Here is a 20,530-nt window from a genome sequence, read left to right as displayed (position 1 = left end):
CTCTCTCTCTCTCTCTCTCTCTCTCTCTCTCTCTCTCTCTCTCTCTCTCTCTCTCTCTTCCTCTCTCTCTCTCTCTCTCTCCCACCCACTTTTAACCTCATATGCATGAGGTAGACATTGTTTTCATTTTGTGGATGTCTTCCTATAATAGACAATCCCAGGGAGAGGAACTGGGATGGGCATGGGATGGAGATGAGGAATAAGAACCAGACTTGTGATTTCAATGGCAGAGACCATGCATGGCCCCGATTAGTGTCAGAGCAGGGACAGAAATCCACTTGTATTTTTATTTATTTAAACTTTGACCTTCCATCTTAGAATCAATACTGTGTATTGGTTCCAAGGCAGAAGAGCAGTAAAGGTTAGGCAATGGAGGTTAAGTGACTTATTGGAGGTCACACAGCAAAGTAGTATCTGAGTCCAGATCTGAACTCAGGATCTCCCCATCTCTAGGTCTGGCTCTCAACCCTCTGAGCCACCCAGCTGCCTCTAGAATCCACTTCTGACCCCTGAACCAATGCTCTTTGCCAGGCTGCTGAAATTTATCTGACTCTGAGGGTTTAAAAAGGAAAAGGTTTCAAGGAAGAAACCAGTTCTTCTGGCAATGGGGGAAGCAGAGGCAGTCCCAGAAAGGCATGGCTTCCCAGTAGGATCTTGGGGGCTAGATCCCTTTCCTGACTTGTCCTGTCCCAAAGCCCTGGCACCCCAACTCATGGCCTACTTCCAGGGACATTCATTCATTCACTCACTCATCCATCCATTCAATAAACATTTATTAAGCACCTAGTATGTGCCAGCCACTGTCTTAATTGTGGGAGATACAAAAAGAGGTAAAAGATAGTCTCTGCCTTTGAGGAATTTACAATCTAACAGGGGAGACAACATGTCTCCTATATACAAAGCAGAAAATGGGAAATAATTTAAAAAGGCAAAGCACTGGTATTAAGAGGGGTTAGGTAGGGAAGATTAGCTGCTTTATTGTTGTTGTTGTTGTTGTTGTTGTTGTTGTTGTTCTAATCCTTGCTTTCTGTCTCAGTAACAACAGGGGCAAGGGCTAGATTTGAAGCCAGGGCTTCCAGGCTGGTAGCTCTATCCACTGTACCACCTAGAAGCTAGGATTTTAGTTATGATTTTAAGGAAGCCAAGGACATCTGGGGAGAATCTATCAAATTCAAGCCTGGGGAAGCACTTCCTCATGCCCTGGACAACCAGGACCCTGGCCCTTGTGAAGCTTGGAAGTTCTCATCACTCCTGTTTCCTTCCCCCACAGGATGGTGGCAGTCTGCCATATTTTCACTCCATTTGTTCTTCCTGCCTACTCTCTGGGCTTTTGATGTCCTTTATAACCTTACACATCCATTTTTAGTTGAGCAGAAATTATGTGGCAGGCATAGGGCTGGGAATGGGTGTTGTGAGAGGAGTACCACAGCTCCCATTCTGGGATTCATGGGTTGTTTTCTCTAGGGACCCCTTTGACCTCTGTCTCCCCAGACCTTGAAGGAGTGTATTAGGCTCCTTACCATTCTTCCATAAGCTGTTTCTCTTCTCTCCCTTTGCTCGTAGGGGCATAGTTGTCTATTTTGAGCTCAGAGGAGAGGAAGGAAAGGAAGATCAGCAAAATATATCCTCAGAGTTTTTCCTTTTTCCCTCCAATCCAGAATCTGGGACTATGGGATGAGCCATCATCTGACCACACTAACTGCAAAGAAAAGAAAAAGATTAGAAAGTCCAAGAATCGACAGAGCAGCAAAAGGCCAAGAGACTTCCCCCAGGGTTGGCATGAAGAGCCTCATCCTCTTCCTCAGCCCGCCCCCTCCCTATGGACTTTCTGGAGAAAGAGACAAACACCTTTGGGTCAAGGTGGGCTTTGAGGGGAAAAAAAGAGGATTCATAATAAATCTTAAGATTTATATTTTCACTCACAATTCAGCAAATCTTATTCCTTGTAGAGGCTTTGTTAGCAGACTCAGCGTGGCTTCCTCACTACCAATGCCCCAATTCTCTCCCTCCTTTCTTTCTCTTCCTCCTTTTTTTTGGTTACTTCTTCCCATTAGCCTCTTTAAGAAATATCTAATAGAAGGAATTCTGGAAGAGGAATCAAAAGACCTGGGAGCCTAAGATTATATATTTAGAGAAGGAAGAGATCTTAGGGGCCAGAGATTCCAGTCTTCTAATTATACAGATATTATAAAACTGAGACTCCAAGAGGCTAAATAACTTCCCCAAAGTCACACCACTGTTAAGAGTCTAAAGTGAGAGCTGAATTCAAGTTTTCCTGACACTAAGATGTGTCCTACTCATCACGTGAGGTTGGTCTAAGACCATTTATCTGGTTTAATCCCTTCATTTTGTAGCAGTGATAACCTGTCAGGGCCTCAGTTTCACCTTATGGTAAAACCTGAGGTTGGATTAGATCAAAGGTTCTTAACTATTTTTTTGTTTCATGAGCACCTCTGGCAGTTCAGACTATGAACCCCTTTTCAGAATGATGTTTTCAAATGCATAAAATAAAACATATGGAATTACCAAGGGAACTAGTTATATTGAAATACAGTTATCAAAATAGGTTATGAACCCCTAGATTAGATGATTCTCTGTCTCCTAACTGTACATCCCAGGAGCCTCTGTCCCCATCCCAAACCTGCATCATTTTTTTTCCCATCCCCAGTCTCTGCTCTGAGGAATCTCCTCAGAAATTTTCCTTTGTACTAGAATTTGACCTAGAGGATTGTGCCTGATCAGGCTTGGTGTCTCTTGGCCTCCTCCTGTCCTTAGCACCACCAGCCAACCTCCCTCCCACCCCCACCTCCATGCCTTTATTCAGAAAGACCCTCAAGCTGCAAAGGTGACTTGCATTCTCAAGAATATAGGCTTGTCCTTTAAATTAGGCATGTGCATTTCCTTCCAGTGGAAAAGAAGCCCATCTTTTAAGATGAAGTAGTTTAGGATTTTGGGGAGAGGGAGGTTCCAAAAGAAGCCCTAGCAGAAAAATTGCTGCTATCTTGTGTCTTTCTCAGGGGAAAACCAGAACAGAAGATCCAAGAAGATAAGGAGCTGGTTCAGGACATTTCCAATCAATAAAAAGCTGCTGACTGCCAGGATGCTGAAGAAAAGGATGGTGAAAGTCAGAACGCTAGCGATTGAAACGTAATTGAGAGGTTTCTTGTTTAGAGGAAGAGCTGGAAATAAGAACCTTAGAATGGGAATCAAGGGCCCCGGGCTAAAGTCCTGAGGTTGCCACTATCTAATCCAGGGACCCTTGGGGTAGCATTCCTGAAAAAGAGGGGAAGTAGAGTAGACTTGGTGATTGCCATTTTATGGACTAAAAGTTCTTTGAACTGTGGCATTGAATGAATGAATAAAAGAACATTTATAAAGAAAGCACTTACTTTGTTCACAGGATACAAGTAGAAAAGCAGGATAGTCTATGCCCCCCAGAAGCTCATATTCTAGCGAGATGGTCCTAAGGGTACAGCAGCAATGCAGTTGGTAATACATCTTTCTTAATGTCATTTCAATCGATGAAATCATATCTGTTTCTGATGTTGGACCATTTGACAGTGCCAAGATACTGTTTGGAGTCTTTAGGAGCTGTAGTTGGGGCACCAGCAGTCTTAAAGTGAGACTTGGAGTCAGAAAGGCCTGAGTTTGAATCCTGCATGAGAGATTTCCTAGTTGTGTGGTCCTGAATGAGTCACTTAACCTCTGTTTGTCTCATTTTGGGGCAAATGACAGCCCTTACCAAATAGGGTATGGTGAGGATCAAATGAATTAAAATATGCAAAGCCCTTGACAGAACTGAGAAGCCCTATATTAAGTGCTAGGAATTATTATTATTGTTACTATGAGTAGAAGACGTCAACTGTGTCATGAAATCACTTCCTACTCAGTCTAGGACAAGCTGTATAGTTTAGATATAGGCTACACTGCATTTATCTTTGACTCCCCAGTGCCCTCCAGATCTATCGGCCCATCAGACATTTCTTCTACAACATTATCCACCCAGAATTCAGCCCCGTGTGTGATGTCTATGCCTTCATGTTCCTGGTTGAGGTCATCAACTTTCTCATCATCATCTTTGGATACTGGGCCTTTGGTGTAAGCACAGCCTATCTCTCTAGCCTGCATGGTTCTCTGGCTTAACCTGGGGCTTTCTGGGTACCAGAACTCCTCAGAGTCTTGGAGCTCCCCTCTCAGGCCATACTTTTAAGGAGGGTGAACTGGGCACATCGCAAAAAGAGTCTGGCCCTTGGATTGCTGAAAATCTTTTTGCTTTAAATATCAATTTCCCAGATTCCATTACTGAAATGGCCACTGCTTTCTGTGCCAAGTCCAAGGTTGATATTAAGTTGTTTTGCAGCTATCGTTAATTAAAGTGAAAGCTGGGAAGTAGGACAAGTGGTGGACACTGGCCATCTGGGCATTGATGATCACCCTCTGCTGTCCTGGCAGGTGGGCTTCCTTAAGAGTTCTACTTTCCCTATTACTGACTTGTCCTCTCAGCTTTTTGTATGTACTGTGGGGTGAATAGAACAACCTCCAGAGGTACCAAGGCACCAACAATGTCTTAAAGGAAGAGAAGAAAAGGCAAGGAAGGAAGCAAGCAAGCAACAGAACCTTTTTGAGTAGGGCCAATCATCTTCTCTTCTTCTGCACCCTGATCCTCTATACCCCCTCTTAGGTCTGCTCTTGGTTCTTTAGTCCTAGGCAGGGTGCCAACTCTCTGAGCTGATTGCCCAGGGCATCAGAACTTTTGTTATAGCTCTGACCATAATCATCAAGTATTTACTAAATATTTGCCATGGCCAGAAGACAGGGCTTGGCACTGTGGGGAATACAAAGAGGGAGGCATAGTCCTTGATGTTAAGGGTTATAGATTATAGTTATATAGGGATTATAATTTAGTTGGAGAGAATTAAATTCAACAAATATTTATTAATGACTTTCTGTGGATGAAACACCTTAGCATTAGCTCCTAACTGTTCATCTTACCTGGAATAGTTGAGAAGTGCTGCTAAGCACTGGGAATGTCAAGATATAAAAGGAATATAGTCTGTGTCATTGAGGAATGTATGGAAGACAGAATCAAGAGGAAAAGGCAGAGAAGGAAAGAGGAAATAAAAAGGAAAGGGAAGGAAGGAAGGAAGGAAGGAAGGAAGGAAGGAAGGAAGGAAGGAAGGAAGGAAGGAAGGAAGGAAGGAAGGAAGGAGGCAATGCAGTATAGTTTCTGGTTAAGTGTGAGTAATATAGACAGTTCAACTCAATTTAATCTAATGACTATTATTAAGCCCTTTATGTCAGGCACTCTGCTAGGTCCTGAGATGCACAATAAAAATAATAAGAATTTAAAAAGCAATAATCATTGTCCTCAAGGAGCTTACATTCTACAGTACAGAAAGTACTATGGAAGTTCAAAGGAGAGATTTAAAGAGAGAGAGAGGGAGAGAAGCTTAGGCTGGGAGGATTTCATGTAGAAGGTAATGCTTGAGCTGGGCTGTGGATGATGGGAAAAATTTCGATATATAGAGAGAAATTATAGGTTGAGGGAACAGTATAGACGAAGGCATGGCAGTGAAAATGTAATATACAGCCAGGGTGGGCTATAAAGAAACCAGTTTGGTTTGAGCAGAGGCTTCATGTTTTGTAGTAGTGGCCATAGATCTGAAGAGAGAGTGTGAAGAATGATTGTGGAAGGGTTTGGGAGTATGAGTAGAAGGACCATTGGATTTAAAACATAAAACTCAAGTTCACATCCCAGCTCTGAAATTTATAACCTGGATGATCTTTGATAAGTCATGTAACTTCCTTCAGGGTCTCAGTTTCCTGTTCTGTGGAATGAGGAGCTTGAATTGAATGACTTTTAGGATCCTCTCATTCTAAAAATCAAAACAAATCTATTGTTTTGGATGCTAGGCTAATGAGTTTAGGGTTTATTATATAGGAAGACATTAAAGGCCTCTGAGCAAGACTGTGACCTGATTCTAAGAAAGGCAAACTCAGTGTTTCTGCCAGCCATTCACATACCCTACACATTGTGTTTTCCTAACCAGTATTTCTGATCTCGTTAGAAATACTCAGCTGCTGACTTTTCTGAGACACTTTCTGAAGACCAGGTGCCAGAAGCTTTCTTGGCAATGATCCTCATCCAGTTTGGCAGCATGATTGTGGACCGCGGCATCTACCTGAGAAAAACCATGTTTGGCAAGTGCTTGTTTCAGGTTGTGCTTGTCATTGGAGTCCACTTCTGGCTGTTCTTCATTCTTCCGGGAGTAACCAAGAGGTATTTCTGATGGGGGGGGGGGGGGGGGGGTAAAAATCAGTGTAGGGGAAAATCTTTCCTTTTTTTGCCAAGGAAATGAAAAGCCCAAAGTACTCAATGCCCTCATGTGGTTAAGTAGGAGTAGTATAGACAGTTCAATTCAATTTAATCTAATGACTATTATTAAACAATATGTGCAAGGCACTCTTCTAGTGGGGAATTCAGAGAAGGAACAAGACGGAGGAGTGTTCATTGAGCCACTCAGACTTTTTACTGAAATGAGAGAGGTGAAATCTTGACTTGTTCAAAGGAACTGCACGTAAGACCATGTCACGAGGCTAGCAGATCTCTCTAGACAGCAGTAGACAGAGAAGATGTCTTAATTTTTAGCTTTAATGCCAATGGCCAACAAGCATTTTAAAAAAACTCTTTCCTTCTGTCTTAGAATTGACGCTAAATATTGGCTGCAAGATAGAAGAGCGAGGAGGTCTAGGCAATTGGAGTTAAGTGACTTGCCCAGGGTTACACAGCTAGGAAGTGTCTGAGGTCACATTTGAATCCAGGACTTCTTATCTCCAGATCTGGTTCTCCTTCTACTGAACTCCCCAGCTCTCCACAACAAGCATTTTTATCAAGGACTTACTATGCGCCAAGTGCCATGCTGAGTTCCAGGGATACAAAGAAAGGGGGGAAAATGTCCCTACCCTCAAGGGGCTCACATTCGAATGGGAGAGACCACATACAATGTTATATTCATACAAGACATATGTGGAGTAAATAGGAGGCAGTCTTAGAGGGAAGGCATTAGTAGTGGGATTTAGAAGGCTGTCAGGTCTCTTACAAAGGTGGGATTTGAGCTGTCTTGAAGGAAGCTGGGGAAGCCAGGAGATGGAATAAAGAGGGAGCATTCTAAGGATGGCTGAGAAATTGCCTTGTATTAATGCTTGAAGACTTTCAGCACTAACATTGGTGGTGGAATCAGATTTTGTGGCAGGGCTGGGATTGTCCCTAATGCCTAGTGGTAGAGATGGCTGGAGGCTGGCCATCCTTCGAGCCCCACCATGCCTCCCTAGGGGAAGTCATTGGCAGTGATTATGGATGGAGAGAAATATATTTTTCCCCAGTTTCAGCTGGGAAGTGGTTAAAGGCCTAATTAGATGACCTTCAGTGATCCAGTTAAATAGATTGAGGGGGATCATAAAGAAGCAAGCAGAGAAAGTGCCTACCTGTAGAAATGCTGATGTTACCACCTATTGCAATGCCTTCCCTACATTGAGAAGTCTTTAGCAGAGACAGAAAAGAGAACAAGGAAAAGTCTATTATGCTTTAATGTAGTAGATGAAAAGTCTAGTATAACGATTTAAAGAAATAATTAAGAGCAGAAAAGACCAAAATTCTGAGCAAAGATGCATTCCAATGCTTTAGTTTCCTATAAGGATTTCTCTACCTCTCTCTCCATCACACAAGGAACAATCATTACCGCATCATTCGTGCAATGGTTTAATCTCATCTTTGAATACTTTCCAATATATGTCGTATAGGAATATCTATGTGTGTGTATATATATGAAAAAGCACAAGATTTTGATCCAATTCAGATACTTGTGTGTTCAAGACCCGGCACCCTCGTGAATGGCCTTGATCAAGTCACGTCAGCTCATGTGCCTCTGTTTCCATTTCACCCTCTGCAAAATGGATGATCTCTAAGGTCTCTTCCAGATCTAAAATTCCCATGTTATTATCTTATCCAGGCATTAGGTTCTGTTGCTGGGACTTAAAGGAATTGGCAGAATAACTGGATGGGCATTGAGCCTAATGCTAAAAGCAATAGGTTTCTTTATTTGGCACATTTAAGGGAAGACTCAAATGGGAAGACTATACAACTTAGCTATCCAAGGGATCACAGAGTAGAGAGTTAGGATAACTACAAAAAGGTATTAGGGTGGCTTTTCAAATGCTGGGCTTAGGGGGAACTAGGTGGCTCACTAGATAGAGAGCCAGCTGTAGTGATGGGAGGTCCTGGGTTCAAATTTGACCTCAGACCCTTCTTAGCTGTATCACCCTGGGCATGGCACTTAACTCCAGTTGCCTAGCTCTTACTGCTCCTCTGCTTTGGAACTGATACTTAGCATTGATTCTAAGACAGAAGAGAAGGATTTTTAAAAATGCTGGACTAGAATAGGGCAAGGAAGGAATACAAGCAGAGAAATAATGTCTAAGAGCCTTGGTCTTATGATCTTCAGGGCATGGCAGGAGGAAGAATCCATCAATAGTCTGGAACTCCTCAGTTCATCTTCATTCTTTGCTGCAAAGCAGCTCCTGGATTAGGGAAGCTCCAAAATCAGGGCTACTTGGAGGATATTATGCTACTTTAGGCTATTTTATGGGGGAATGCGTATGGATAGGACATGTCATCCCTCAGGTAGAGAAGTGTCATTAGCTAGGCTTCCCAGAAAGGGAAGAGGGCTAAAGAGATGTTGCCAGGCAGGAGGAGGGGCATGCTTAGGGCACAAAGAGTTTGTTGGAGGGACTGAGATTAAGCGGGGGGAGGGGGGCGAGGGGGATGAGGAAAAAAAAAGGTTTTCAAGATGACAGCAATATGGCAAGGGTTATTTTCTCCAAGACATAGTTGGAAAACCTGAGGCTTCAGGATTGTAGCCATAATAGATTTTTCTGTTTATTTGCAGGAGATTCTGCTTAAACTACGTGGCTCAGATTTGGTACCTGGTCAAATGTATTTACTTTGGCCTGTCAGCTTATCAGATCAAATGTGGCTACCCAAATCGTATCCTGGGCAACTTTCTGACCAAAAACTTCAATTTCCTCAACCTCTTCCTATTTCAAGGGTAAATAAGGAGAGGACCTCACATCTTTCACAAAATCTTGTGCTGCCGAGGTTATTTACAAGAATACCTCAGGGATATTTATGGCCAAACTGGATCTTCAGTCATCTCATGATCTTTCCAAAAGGACACATCACCTAAGGGATTAAACTGAAATTTCTGGAGTCCAAGTGCACAACTGAGAAGTTGTTGGCAATATCTGCTGTCTTCTCTGACTCACACTTTACTCATGGGGAGAGACTAAGGCAGATCCTTCCAAGGAAATGGTAGCAAGCCAGGTAGTGATTCAGACACAGACAAGGCCTTGGGATTTCTATGAAGGGCAAGTTGAATGAGTCAACATTATAATGTGAAAGCCCAAAATACAAATGTGTGTTTGGGTTGCATGAACAAAAGCATTCCAAACAAAAGTTTGGGAATTCAGGAGGTGAAAACCCCAATAGCCTCTATCCTAGCCAAGTAACATCTGGGATTTTAGGTTCAGTTCTGGATGCCATATTTTAAGGACTTTGACATATAGAGCGTAGCAAAAGGAGGGCAACCAAGACACAATAGGACTCACCATACATAAGAGTTTCAATTAAAGGAATGAGGGCTGTTTTATCTGGAATAGAAAAGATGGGAGGGGGTGGAGTGGGGAAACATGAGTTTTATTTTCCATATCTGATGGACTATTATGAAGTAAAACAATTAGATTTGCCCTTCTTGATCCCCAGGGACAGAAATTAAGAGCAATGAGGGGATGCTGCAAAAGAGTAGAAGTTGGCTAGATCTAAAGGAGAAGCTTCCTAACAATTGGAGCTGTCCAAAAGTGGCACAGGCTGCTTTGGGAGGTAGGGAGGTTCCCATAACTAGTAGAAGAGATTTCTGTTTTAGATTAGATTGGACAAAGTGACCTCTGAGGTCTCTGCCAACTCTGAGATTCTGTTAAATGAATTTAAAAATAATTGGATGCTATATGCAATCTCCTTGTTGACCCCTTCCTCCCTTTGTATTTTGCATTTCACAAACGTCCCCTTGGGGGTTTATCACCTGAATTCATCCAACTCCAAATACTCTTTCAACTTCACATGTGGCTGGTTTACCTGCAAATAAACTCCCTATTTAGGGTTCTCTATAGTGAATGGTTTTGGAAGACTATATGAAGAATAACAACATAAACATGATAGGAGAGCTTAGAAACATCTGGAATGGGAACCAACATGTGCTCAGGGAGTGACGACCTTCCTCCCTTTGAGCTGTGGATGAGAGTTCAGCCTTGAGACATTGAGGGGTGAGACAGAAGCTATGGAACCAATATCCCTGGATTTTGTTTCCTCTTCCAGTTTTAGAATTGTGCCTTTCCTTCTGGAGCTGAGAGCGGTTATGGATTGGATATGGACTGATACTGCCCTCAGCTTGTCTAGTTGGATCAGTCTGGAGGACTTGTATGCCAATATTTTCATCATGAAATGCTGGAGGGAATCTGAGAAGGTATGTGATCATAGCAATTGTCTTATGTGAGATGGGTTGGCTGCTTCTCTGGCTTATAGTAGAGCATGACGTGGAAATGGCTGTCATTCTGTAGACTCTACTCATTTCCATCAGCTGCTGTCCATCAAGGGTGGGCAGAAAGGTAGCATAGGACAGTGCTAAGAGTGATGGATTTGGAGTCAGATTACTTGTTTGAAGCATTTTTCATCCTCCCTCCTTCCTCAGTTTCTTGATTTGTAAAATGAATACGGTTAGATTTGAAAGTCTCCAAAGCTCTTTCCAGCTATAAATTCTATAACCTAAAATGTTCCCCTTTCCTTCCCCTTATCCTTTATTCCTCAACCTCGGCATTAAGCCCCTCTCTACCTCTGTCACTGTGACCTAACAAGACCTCAACCCTGGGTTTCATTATGATTCCTGGGCTCATGGAGTTAGACCATTTTGGGTGCCTTGATCAACCTTTCCTCATGTACACCTTTCCTCCCTCCACCATTTTAAACTATCATTGGCTCTTCCTTCCAGTTGCAACCTTCTTTTGTCCAGCCTAAGAGCAGCAGCTCTTTATCTCCCTCATTGATGTGACTATGTTCTTCCCTTTCTCTCTATCCCTCTCCCCAACTCGTCTTTCTTTGTAGAAATATCCCCACCCACCAGGGCAGCAGAAGAAGAAGATTGTGAAGTATGGACATGGAGGAGTCATTACCTTTGCTCTAGTTTTCCTCATGTGGTTCCCATTGGTTTTTATGTCTCTGCTGAAGACAGTGGGGGGAGTGACTAACCAGCCATTGGATGTCTCCATCAAAATTTCCATCAGTGGTTATGAGGTAAAGAAATTCGGGAGGAGCAAGGAAGATGGTGGTAGTGGGGGGGGGGGATTTAGAGGGGCCTTTATGGATTTACATTATTTGGCTCCAGCCAATCTTTTCTAATTCTCACATTCATTTTTTGGTAAATCAAACCCTCTACCCCAACCAAGTGTCCTTGCATACAGTAGATCCAATATAGCCCTGGAGTTTTTGCTTATGCCACCCATCTTCCATACTTGGAATTCCTTCACCCTCCTTACTGCCTCTCTTAATACTACCCATTCTTTTGGACCTGTATTTATCCCTAGCTTCTCTAAAACACAGATAGCCCACTTTTCTCACCACCTATGGTGTGATCCACACGGTTTAGCACCTAATCACATCAAAAGGCACAGGAAAAGATAGCACACTGTAGTGGAAATCAAATGAGAAAAGAGTCAGAAGACCTGGGTTCTAGTCCAGACTCCAACATCTCATCACTCTGGGGGCTCTGGGCAAACTGCATAACTGCTCCAAGTCCTTGGTTTCCTCATCCACGAAATGAGGCTAATCATGCTTCTATTTCCTATCTTGCCATGTTGTTATGAAAAAAACAAAAACAAAAAACAAATATTTTGTAAACTTTAAGGCACAATAGGAATGTAAATTATTATTTGTATAGGGTTTTTTTTTCTGTGACTTAACGTGTGTGTTTGTATGTTTTCTCCTCTGTGAGTCTTGACTCTCCTTGAGACACTAGTAGGTTCTTTGTATCATCATAGTAGCCCAAAGCTAGAGACAAGTAGGTGTTTAGTGTACATAGTGTCCCCAAAGTCTTAGTGTGGTTTTAAATCTTAATAGCCCCTAAAATATGTTAATAGGTAATAAAGCTTTTCAAAACTATTAAACCTATTTGATAAGCTATTAAAGCTTATTAATGATATCAATATGAAAGCTATTTAATTGCTATTAAGATCTGAATTTGCACCAAAACTTTTGGAACACCAGGTATACTTAATGAATGTCCACTGCCAAGTGCATGTATTTCAGAGTCATTTTCTTTCCTCCTTTTCCCTAGACCCTTTTTGCCATGAGTTCTCAGCAGCAAAATCTTGTCCCCTTCTCTCAGAAAGCATTTGACAACCTGACAGCTCGGTATGCATTCCATCCGGTAAGTGTTCCTCAAAGTACCAAGAAGAGCCAGTTCTCTTTCCATTGTTCTTTTCTCCCTTATCTTAGTTCACTTAGTGGAGGGAGGGTGACTAGGATCTACTCAGGCACCAGGAAGGAGCCTCCGGATTTTGCATATTCCTTTGGTGGACCCTAAAGGATGACTAAGGAGACCTTGTATTTCATATTGGAAAAAAAAAAGCTTTCACATTTGGATTTTTTTCCCTTTCATTCTTCACGTGGCATATTGGAAAGATACCTGGGCTAGAAACCAAAGGATGTGGGTTCTAGTGTCATTCTTGTCGTTAACCTGCTAGGTGACCTTGGGCAAAGATTCAAATGTTCTTTGGGTTCCAGTAATCTTATCATCATCATAACTATATCCCTTGAAGGTTTACCAAGTAATTTTCATTTGTTATCTCATTTGATCTTCACAACAGTCTTGTAAGAGAGGAGCTATTGTTAGCTCCTATTTTACAGATGAGGAAATTTAGACCTCTAGAAGTTAAGTGACTTACACAGTGTCATATAGCTAGTTAAGTGTCTGAGGCAGGATTTAAACTCAGGTCTTACTGACTGCAAGTCCACCATGCCACCAACTGCCTCTGTCTAGAGAGGCTTGATCTAAAAACAGAGATTCTTAGCTTTTTTTGTATTATGGTCCCCGTTGGCAGTCTTTGTCTTTGGCACCTTTCTCAGAATAATGTCTTTAAACAAATAAAGTAAAATACATAAGAGTACAAAAGAAACCAATTTTATTGAAATAAAAAAAAAAATTCAGACCCCTGGCGAAGAACATTACCTGGATGGTCTTTATGGCTTAGGGTTTGATGTCCTAGGATTAAACGATTCACATTACCTGCTCTCCTTTCCCCTCCCATTCCTCTCCCACAGGCTGCCATGCAGTTCATATCAAACTATTACCCAGAGGACATCACTGTGGCAAAAATGAAAAGTCATGCCAGTCTACTCTGGAACATCAGCCCTGCCAACCGGGCAGCCATGATCGATGAACTCTCCAATGCCACGGCTATTTATGTCACCTTGACGTGGACCATTCAGAGGTAACTAGAGACATCCAATCCAGGACACTTTCTCCATGTTTAAGCACCTGATGACATTTCAGGATCTTCAGGTGGTGGGACTTTAGCCACTTGTAGGGCTCTGCACAGAGGAACGTACTTAATAAATGTATTTTTGATTCATTCTTTAGTCACACACAGGTCTAGAAGTCAATGTCAGGAGGCATTCAGGCCCCTTTTCTTCCAGAAGTAGATAGAAACAGAAAGTGACTCCTGAGGAAGGGCAAGGCTGGTGCCTGGGTCAGGTTGGACACTTCTAGTAAGATAGCTAAGCAAATAATCATTTTTCTTCACTCTGTCCTTTCAACTTGGGCTCTATACAGACAATATGATATCTACATAGGGAGCCAATAGCACACAATAGGAGGGCTTTAAAGTTGGATGGCACCATAAAGATCATCCAGTCCTACCCCTAAATCTTACAGATGAGGAGACTGAAGACCAGGGAGGCTGACTTGCTCAAGGCCATACCAGAAATAAGGAAAAGAGCCCAAAATTAGGTCTTTTCACTCTTAATCCACTCTTTTTTCATTATACTCTCTGAATAATTCCACTTCACACAGACACAGACACACACAGACACACAGACACACAGACCCCAGTTAGTACCACACAGAGTTGGACACGTGCTTTGAGCTCTTCCTCAGCAGTGGGGATGGCGGTACACATGCTGGCAATCATCACACACAAGGGGGAAAGGTGGGTCATAGAATCCAAGGTTCTGATAGAAAGGACCCTTAGACATCGCTGAGACTGACTCCTCTTTTTATAGATGATGAAACTGAGACCTAAAGAGCCTAAATTACTCACCAAAGGTGACTTAGCTCATGTCAAAGGATGTATTTGAACCCAGGGCTTCTGGTTTGCTGGGCCAGTGAGGTGGTCCAATGGATAGAGCAAGGGGCCTAGAACTGCCCAGCTGGCAGTTCCTAAAACAAAGTTTTAGATTAGAAGGGCTCTCAGAGACCACCTATTACCATCTACTTATTTTATAGAGAATGAGACTGAAGAGCTAAGTTCAAATTCAGCCTCAGATACTTACTAGCTATGTAGCTCTGGGCAAGTCCGTTAACCTTGTTTGCCTCAGTTTCTTTCTTTGTAAAATGAGGGGAAGAAGAAAATAGCAAACTACTCCAGTATCTTTGCCAAGAAAAGCTCAAATGATGTCATAGAGTTGTACACAACCGAAAAATGACTCAACAACTACTTCTGGTTTGCAAGTCCAGCATTTATTCTATCTATCACACCATGCCATTTCTCTTTCTCTAATTAGATTTGTAGTTCAGGAATATGCATAATAGCAATAATAGTAATTCACATTTTGAAATAGATATCTTAAGATTTACAAAGTGTCATATAATTATCTCATTTGATTCTCACAACTCAGTGAAGTTAAGCTTCATTAGTATCCTTATTTTAAAGATCAGGAAATAAGGGCTCAGCCATGTCAAATGACTTGCCTATAGTCATATAGCTAGTGGGTGAGACAGGATTCAAACCCAGCTGGCAGTTCCTAAAACAAAGTTTTAGATTAGAAGGACCCTCAGAGACCACCTATTACCATCTACTTATTTTACAGAGAATGAGACTGAGGCCCAGGGAGGCAAGTCATTTAGGCCAAAGTTGTTCAGCTGGGAAGTGGGCAGGACTAGAACTTAGGGCCTCTGACTCCACAACCAGTGCCCTTTCCTCTTTCTATGATGCCACCTACTAAGAATATGTTCACCACACCATACCACAGCTTCATGTTTAAATATACTGTCCTGTCTGACAACTTGGATTGTCCCTTTGGAACTATGGAGTTGAGGTAGAAGCTGGCCCCATCACCACCTAGGAAAGAAAGAGTATGCTCGTATGTATAGATGCCAGGCTGCTCCTGGACACATATGGCATGAACTTCCCATGTATGGACTGCCTGGTTTGCAGCTCTGATGGAGAAACATAAGTAGAAAGAAGGTGAACATAAAGCAGCCTCCCAGTTCTAATATTCCCAGCTATGACCACGGGCAAGTGCCATCACTTCTGTTTCCTCATCTGCAAAAATGGGAACAATGATCACCCCACTTCTAACCTCAGGGAAGTGTTGTGTGGCAAGTACACAAGGTCTCACAAGTGCCTGCTATGAATGGCCTGGTACAAACTCTGTCCCACCGCTTGGAGAATATGCTCTGCTGATGGGAGGCTGAAGGGCTTCCTGGATACGGAGATAGCATCCATTTTATTTCTAGCTCCAGTTGTGAGTACTGAATGTTATCCCCCAGACACAAAAGGAACCCCAAGCTTCCTTTGTTTTGCTGATACCCATGCTGATGGACAAGAGAGAGGACTGACTTCCTGGAGTTTCTCCTGCTCTTATCCCTTAAAGTTTCTTCATATGGAGGAAACCACATAGAATATTTACTTGTTCTCTTAAAAAAAAAAAAAAACACTTTTCCATAAAAAACGTTTTAATGTATTTTCCCATGTAAAAGCAATTTTTAACATTAGTTTTTTTTTTTATTTTGAGTTCCAAAATCTCTCCCTCCCTCCCTCTCTAAATTTTTAGGAATGCGTAGGAAGGGGTTTGACATTTGCTCTCCTGAGCCTTCCAAAAATACTTTTAAAGGGAAGATTAGTTGAGAAAAAGTTGTAAATATATATGAGAAAAGTCCTATTGAGGGCCAGATTGTTTGGTAATTACCACACCCCAGGGCCCCTCTGGGGACTGGAGATAGCTCTTAAAAACTTTCCTTTCTCCTCTCTGATGGTCCTCTGTTCTTTTCACTCATAATCTTGTCCTTGTCTGTGTGGGTGTTCACCACCTTGTGGGTGAACAGCTGCAGAGGACAATCTCTCTGTTGTGACAGCTGTATAACAGGAGTGTAGGATTTTAGGGCTAAGAAAAATCTTACAAGATCATTTAGTTCAACTCTCTCATTTTACAGACTGAAAACTGAAACTCACAAAGGCAAAATGACTTGCCTAAGGTCACACGGTTGTGGCAGAGCTAGGATTCAAACCTGGGTCTTCTGATGATCATAAACCCAATGGTTTTTTTCTGTTATACAGCACTGCCTAATTTCTAAAAGTTACTCTTAAGCAGGGCATTGGCTTTAATCAATATGCCTATTTAATTTGTTCAGAAGTGATTATCTCTGTCCTGTAGAGCATTTTAGGGGTGAAGTCAAAAGACCTTAGTTCAAATTCCAGCCGTAAGCCCCTTTCCCTTCCCTACCCCTCTGCCCTCAGTTTCTCTACATGTAAAGTAAGAGGTGGGAAGCTGGTGTGAACAAGATGATTGGCAAAGTCCCTAATCCTAACTGTGATCCAAGTGGGATTGAAGCAAGTGAAGTACAGAATGGAGAAGAGAACAAGATTCTCCAGCATGGTCCCTTCTCCATAGCCATTCTCCATCTCCTCTGGTTCTTGTGTGCCAAGGGCAGCTTGGGTGGGTGTCCCCAGGAATATGATTATGCTAGAGCAGCTCATTTTTTGAGACTTGAAGCAATTCAGATTTCCTTTCCTTTCCTTTGCCTGCTTGTGGCAGCTGGGGCCATGAAGCTGGAAGCAAAATTTGAGTAAGAACTTGGGGGTTGGGGGGTGGCGAGAGAGGAAGAGCCTGTCCCACCCTGTGGACCTTAGCTATGCCTAGCTCAGCATTCCTCACTGAACTTCATCCTCCCCTTTCAGGAATGTCTCTATAGTCAAGAATGTGGAAGCATCCGGCAAGTACACGGTGTGTTACAGAGATAAGGAAATGAGAGATCAAATTGTCCAAATGCTTACCCACATCAGGAAAGAGCCCATGTAGGTATTTCCACCCTCTTTTCGTAGCTCCTTTAAGCCGTGGCCTGCTTTCTGCTGAGCTTAACAGAATATATGTGGGTACTACAGAAAGCAAAAGTTATTTTTTGGATTTCTGTCATCTCTCCCCTTAATGACACGAATGCCCTGTCTTCTGATAAAGATATACTAAAATCAAATCTCCTATTGGGACTTAAGAGTCAGGGGCAATGAGGAAAAATGGCAGAAATGCCAGATTTGGCCCTATTAATAATCAGAGCTGTCTCAAAGTGAACTGTGGGCTCCTGATGACTGGAAGCATCCAAATGGAAAAGGCTGAATGACTGTTTGGTAGAAATGCTATAAAAGGCATTCATTTGGGTACGGTTTGATCAAGCTGACCTCTGTGGGCCTTTATAACTGTAAGACCTGGTAATTCTAGTGGAAGGTCCCATTTTTCTTTAAAACAATGTTGCATCTTGTCCTTATTCCCTTTAAAACACCCAATGAAATTCCTTTTCCAGTACATCCTTGGGACTAGAAGGCAGGGACCTTCCTGATCCTGGGGTTCCCTCCACTACCTTCTGATGACTCTAACTTCTGGCATAGTTCTGTTCTACCCCCATTTAAAACAATTTTCTTCTGACTTTCATTTTCCTCCCTTTTCAGTTACAAAGCCAAACAGCTAATCTTCATAAAATAGTTGTAATGATCCTGGCATTACTAATCTCACAGGGTCGTTGTAAGAAAAGTACAAACATTTCTCAAGGGCCTGATGTGAGAGTGAAGATGGTTTGTTGCAAACTCATTCCCACTATTGAGGAACTATTGTTCTCCCTTCCTTAATAGTTCCTAGGAATCTTACCTGTAAAGAGGCCTCCAGAACACATTACCACTTGCTATAAGACTGCCCTTTGAAGATTTTGAATGGCCTAATTGCAAACCTCCTTTAAAAGCCTTCTCTCTAACCTTTGATACTCTGCTTAGACTTCCTTCTCAAAGATTAGCATACTCCATCATTGTCCTGTCCCAGTGATTCTTAACTCCTAGCTGTTGATGCAAAAACTATTCTCCATCCCTTTCTTACCAACCAAATCCTATCCACTAGTTTCCCATTCCAGATCTGTCTGTATCTTCCACTGTACCCTCTGGAATACCTGCTCTGTCATTAACAAACTTTCCTCATCTTAAATCCCTTACTTTCTCCTTCTGTTTTCTGGCTCTCACTGAAACCTGGCTCCTTTCTGATAATACCTCTATCCTAATTCCAGTATTGGCTAGCCTTTCCCCCCCATACCTCACAGCAGAGAGTCAGAGTACTCTTTGCCCCCGTCACTATTTCTTGTCACCTATCTCATACCCTAGTGACTATTATCTCTGGACTTTAGGACACTCCCTTTTCTACCTGAATAAGTTCAGTGTCTGGATCAAAGTCTTTCTCTCCTCTCTACTGCCTGCTCTCATCTTACAAATGTTCCTCAGTCTGCTCAGTTCTCATAATACCTCTATCCTAATTCCAGAATTGGCTAGACTTTAACCCCCATACCTCGCAATGCAGAGTCAGAGTACTCTTTGCCCTCTGTCACCATTTTTTGTCACCTATCTCATATCCTAGTGGTTTTTATCTCTGGACTCTAGGACATTCCCTTTTCTTCCTGAACAAGTTCAGTGCCTAGATCAAAGTCTTTCTCTCTTTTCTATAACCTGCTCTCATCTTACAAATGTCCTAACTTCTTACAAATGTTCCTCAGTCTGCTCAGTTCTCATGACCTGCTCCTTGACTTCACCTCAGCTACACATAGCAATAGTCATTCCCTTGGTCTTGCCATCCACCCATGGGTGTTCTACTTCCATGTTCACTTACCTCAGAATTCCTTTATCTGATCATAATCTTTTTACCTTGTGACCACTAATTTTGTTCATTCCCTCGACTCCTCACTTCTTACCCAAGCCATCATCCTTGCACAGGCTACACTCTCCTCCATTCCCTATATCACTGGGTTAAACCAACCCAATTCTATATATCATCTATTCTCAAATGCCTTGCCCGCTTGTCTTTACCAATCACACCTTGCCAAATCCTAGGATTACTCCCACCGACCACTTTTTTTGCACCTGTTCCCATCCTGAAATGGGAAAGAGCTAGAAGAAAATCATGAAAACATGCTGACTGGGCCCAACTAAATATTTATGTCATTTAATCTTAAATGGGTCCTCATAAAGCAAAACAATCATCGTATCATCCCTAACTGATTTGCTATCTCACTCTCCACAGCACCTGTTCTAAACTTTCTCATCTCTTCTCAAGCCTCTTACAGAGCCTCTCCCCACTCTCTTAGCTGAATTCCTTGCCCAATATTTCCCTGCAAAAGAAAAGTGGAAGTCATTCCTCAAGAGCTTCCCTTTCCCTCTCCTCCTCATGCCTCAGATATCCTCCTCCACAATTTCCTCCTTTAATCCGGCCTCTATATGAATCTCTAATCTATCTCCTCTTAATCTTCTTCTGTAGATTGACCCCACTTACTGTCTTATCTTCAGTGTCTATTTGCTTTTTCCCTGCTCCTTACAAACATGCCCAAATCTCACTTATCCTTAAAAAAAACCCAAACCAAAACTTCATTTAAATCTGACCAGCCTTGCTAATTATCATCCTATATATCATCTTTCTTTCTCAAAATAAACTCCTTGAGAAAGTAAATTATCCTAGGTATTTCTGCCTTTTCTACTCTCTTCTAAGCCCTCTGAAATCTAGCATCAGTGTTATTCAACTGAAGCTCCCTTTTCTAAAGTTACTAATGATTTCTTAATTGCCAAATCTAATGGATTTTCCTCAGACTTTTTTTTTATTTCAAAGTATCTTCTTTATTTCTTTTTTTTTTAACATTTATTAATATACATTTTTAACATGGTTACATGATTCATACTCCTCCTTTCCCCTTCACCCCCCCGCACTCCCCCGACCCATGGCCGATGTGCATTTCCACTAGTTTTGTCATGTGTCCTTGATCAAGACCAATTTCCAAATTGTTGGTAGTTGCATTGGTGTGGTAGTTTCGAGTCCACACCCTCAATCATGTCCACCCCAACCCATGCGTTCAAGCAGTTGTTTTTCTTATATGTTTCCTCTCCTGCAGTCCTTCCTCTGAATGTGGGTAGC

General features: G+C 42.2%; 1 protein-coding gene across 1 annotated transcript in view; it reads left to right on the top strand.

Moving 5' to 3' along the window:
• The window catches only part of LOC123233568 (piezo-type mechanosensitive ion channel component 2-like), a 107,647-nt gene that overhangs the window by 73,041 nt on the left and 14,076 nt on the right, over positions 1-20,530 (top strand). The window contains exons 35-43 of the mRNA XM_044659639.1: positions 3,018-3,147; positions 3,951-4,098; positions 6,069-6,280; positions 8,946-9,104; positions 10,427-10,574; positions 11,210-11,398; positions 12,438-12,530; positions 13,424-13,593; positions 17,281-17,397. Of these exons, the coding sequence (XP_044515574.1) occupies positions 3,018-3,147; positions 3,951-4,098; positions 6,069-6,280; positions 8,946-9,104; positions 10,427-10,574; positions 11,210-11,398; positions 12,438-12,530; positions 13,424-13,593; positions 17,281-17,397 (1,366 nt within the window). The remainder of the gene's footprint in view (positions 1-3,017; positions 3,148-3,950; positions 4,099-6,068; positions 6,281-8,945; positions 9,105-10,426; positions 10,575-11,209; positions 11,399-12,437; positions 12,531-13,423; positions 13,594-17,280; positions 17,398-20,530) is intronic.

Source organism: Gracilinanus agilis, chromosome 2, assembly GCF_016433145.1.
Source record: "Gracilinanus agilis isolate LMUSP501 chromosome 2, AgileGrace, whole genome shotgun sequence".
In the NCBI taxonomy this organism is placed as follows: domain Eukaryota; kingdom Metazoa; phylum Chordata; class Mammalia; order Didelphimorphia; family Didelphidae; genus Gracilinanus; species Gracilinanus agilis.
The sequence above is the reverse complement of the archived record's forward strand: the minus strand, read 5'-3'. Positions and strand labels throughout refer to the sequence as shown.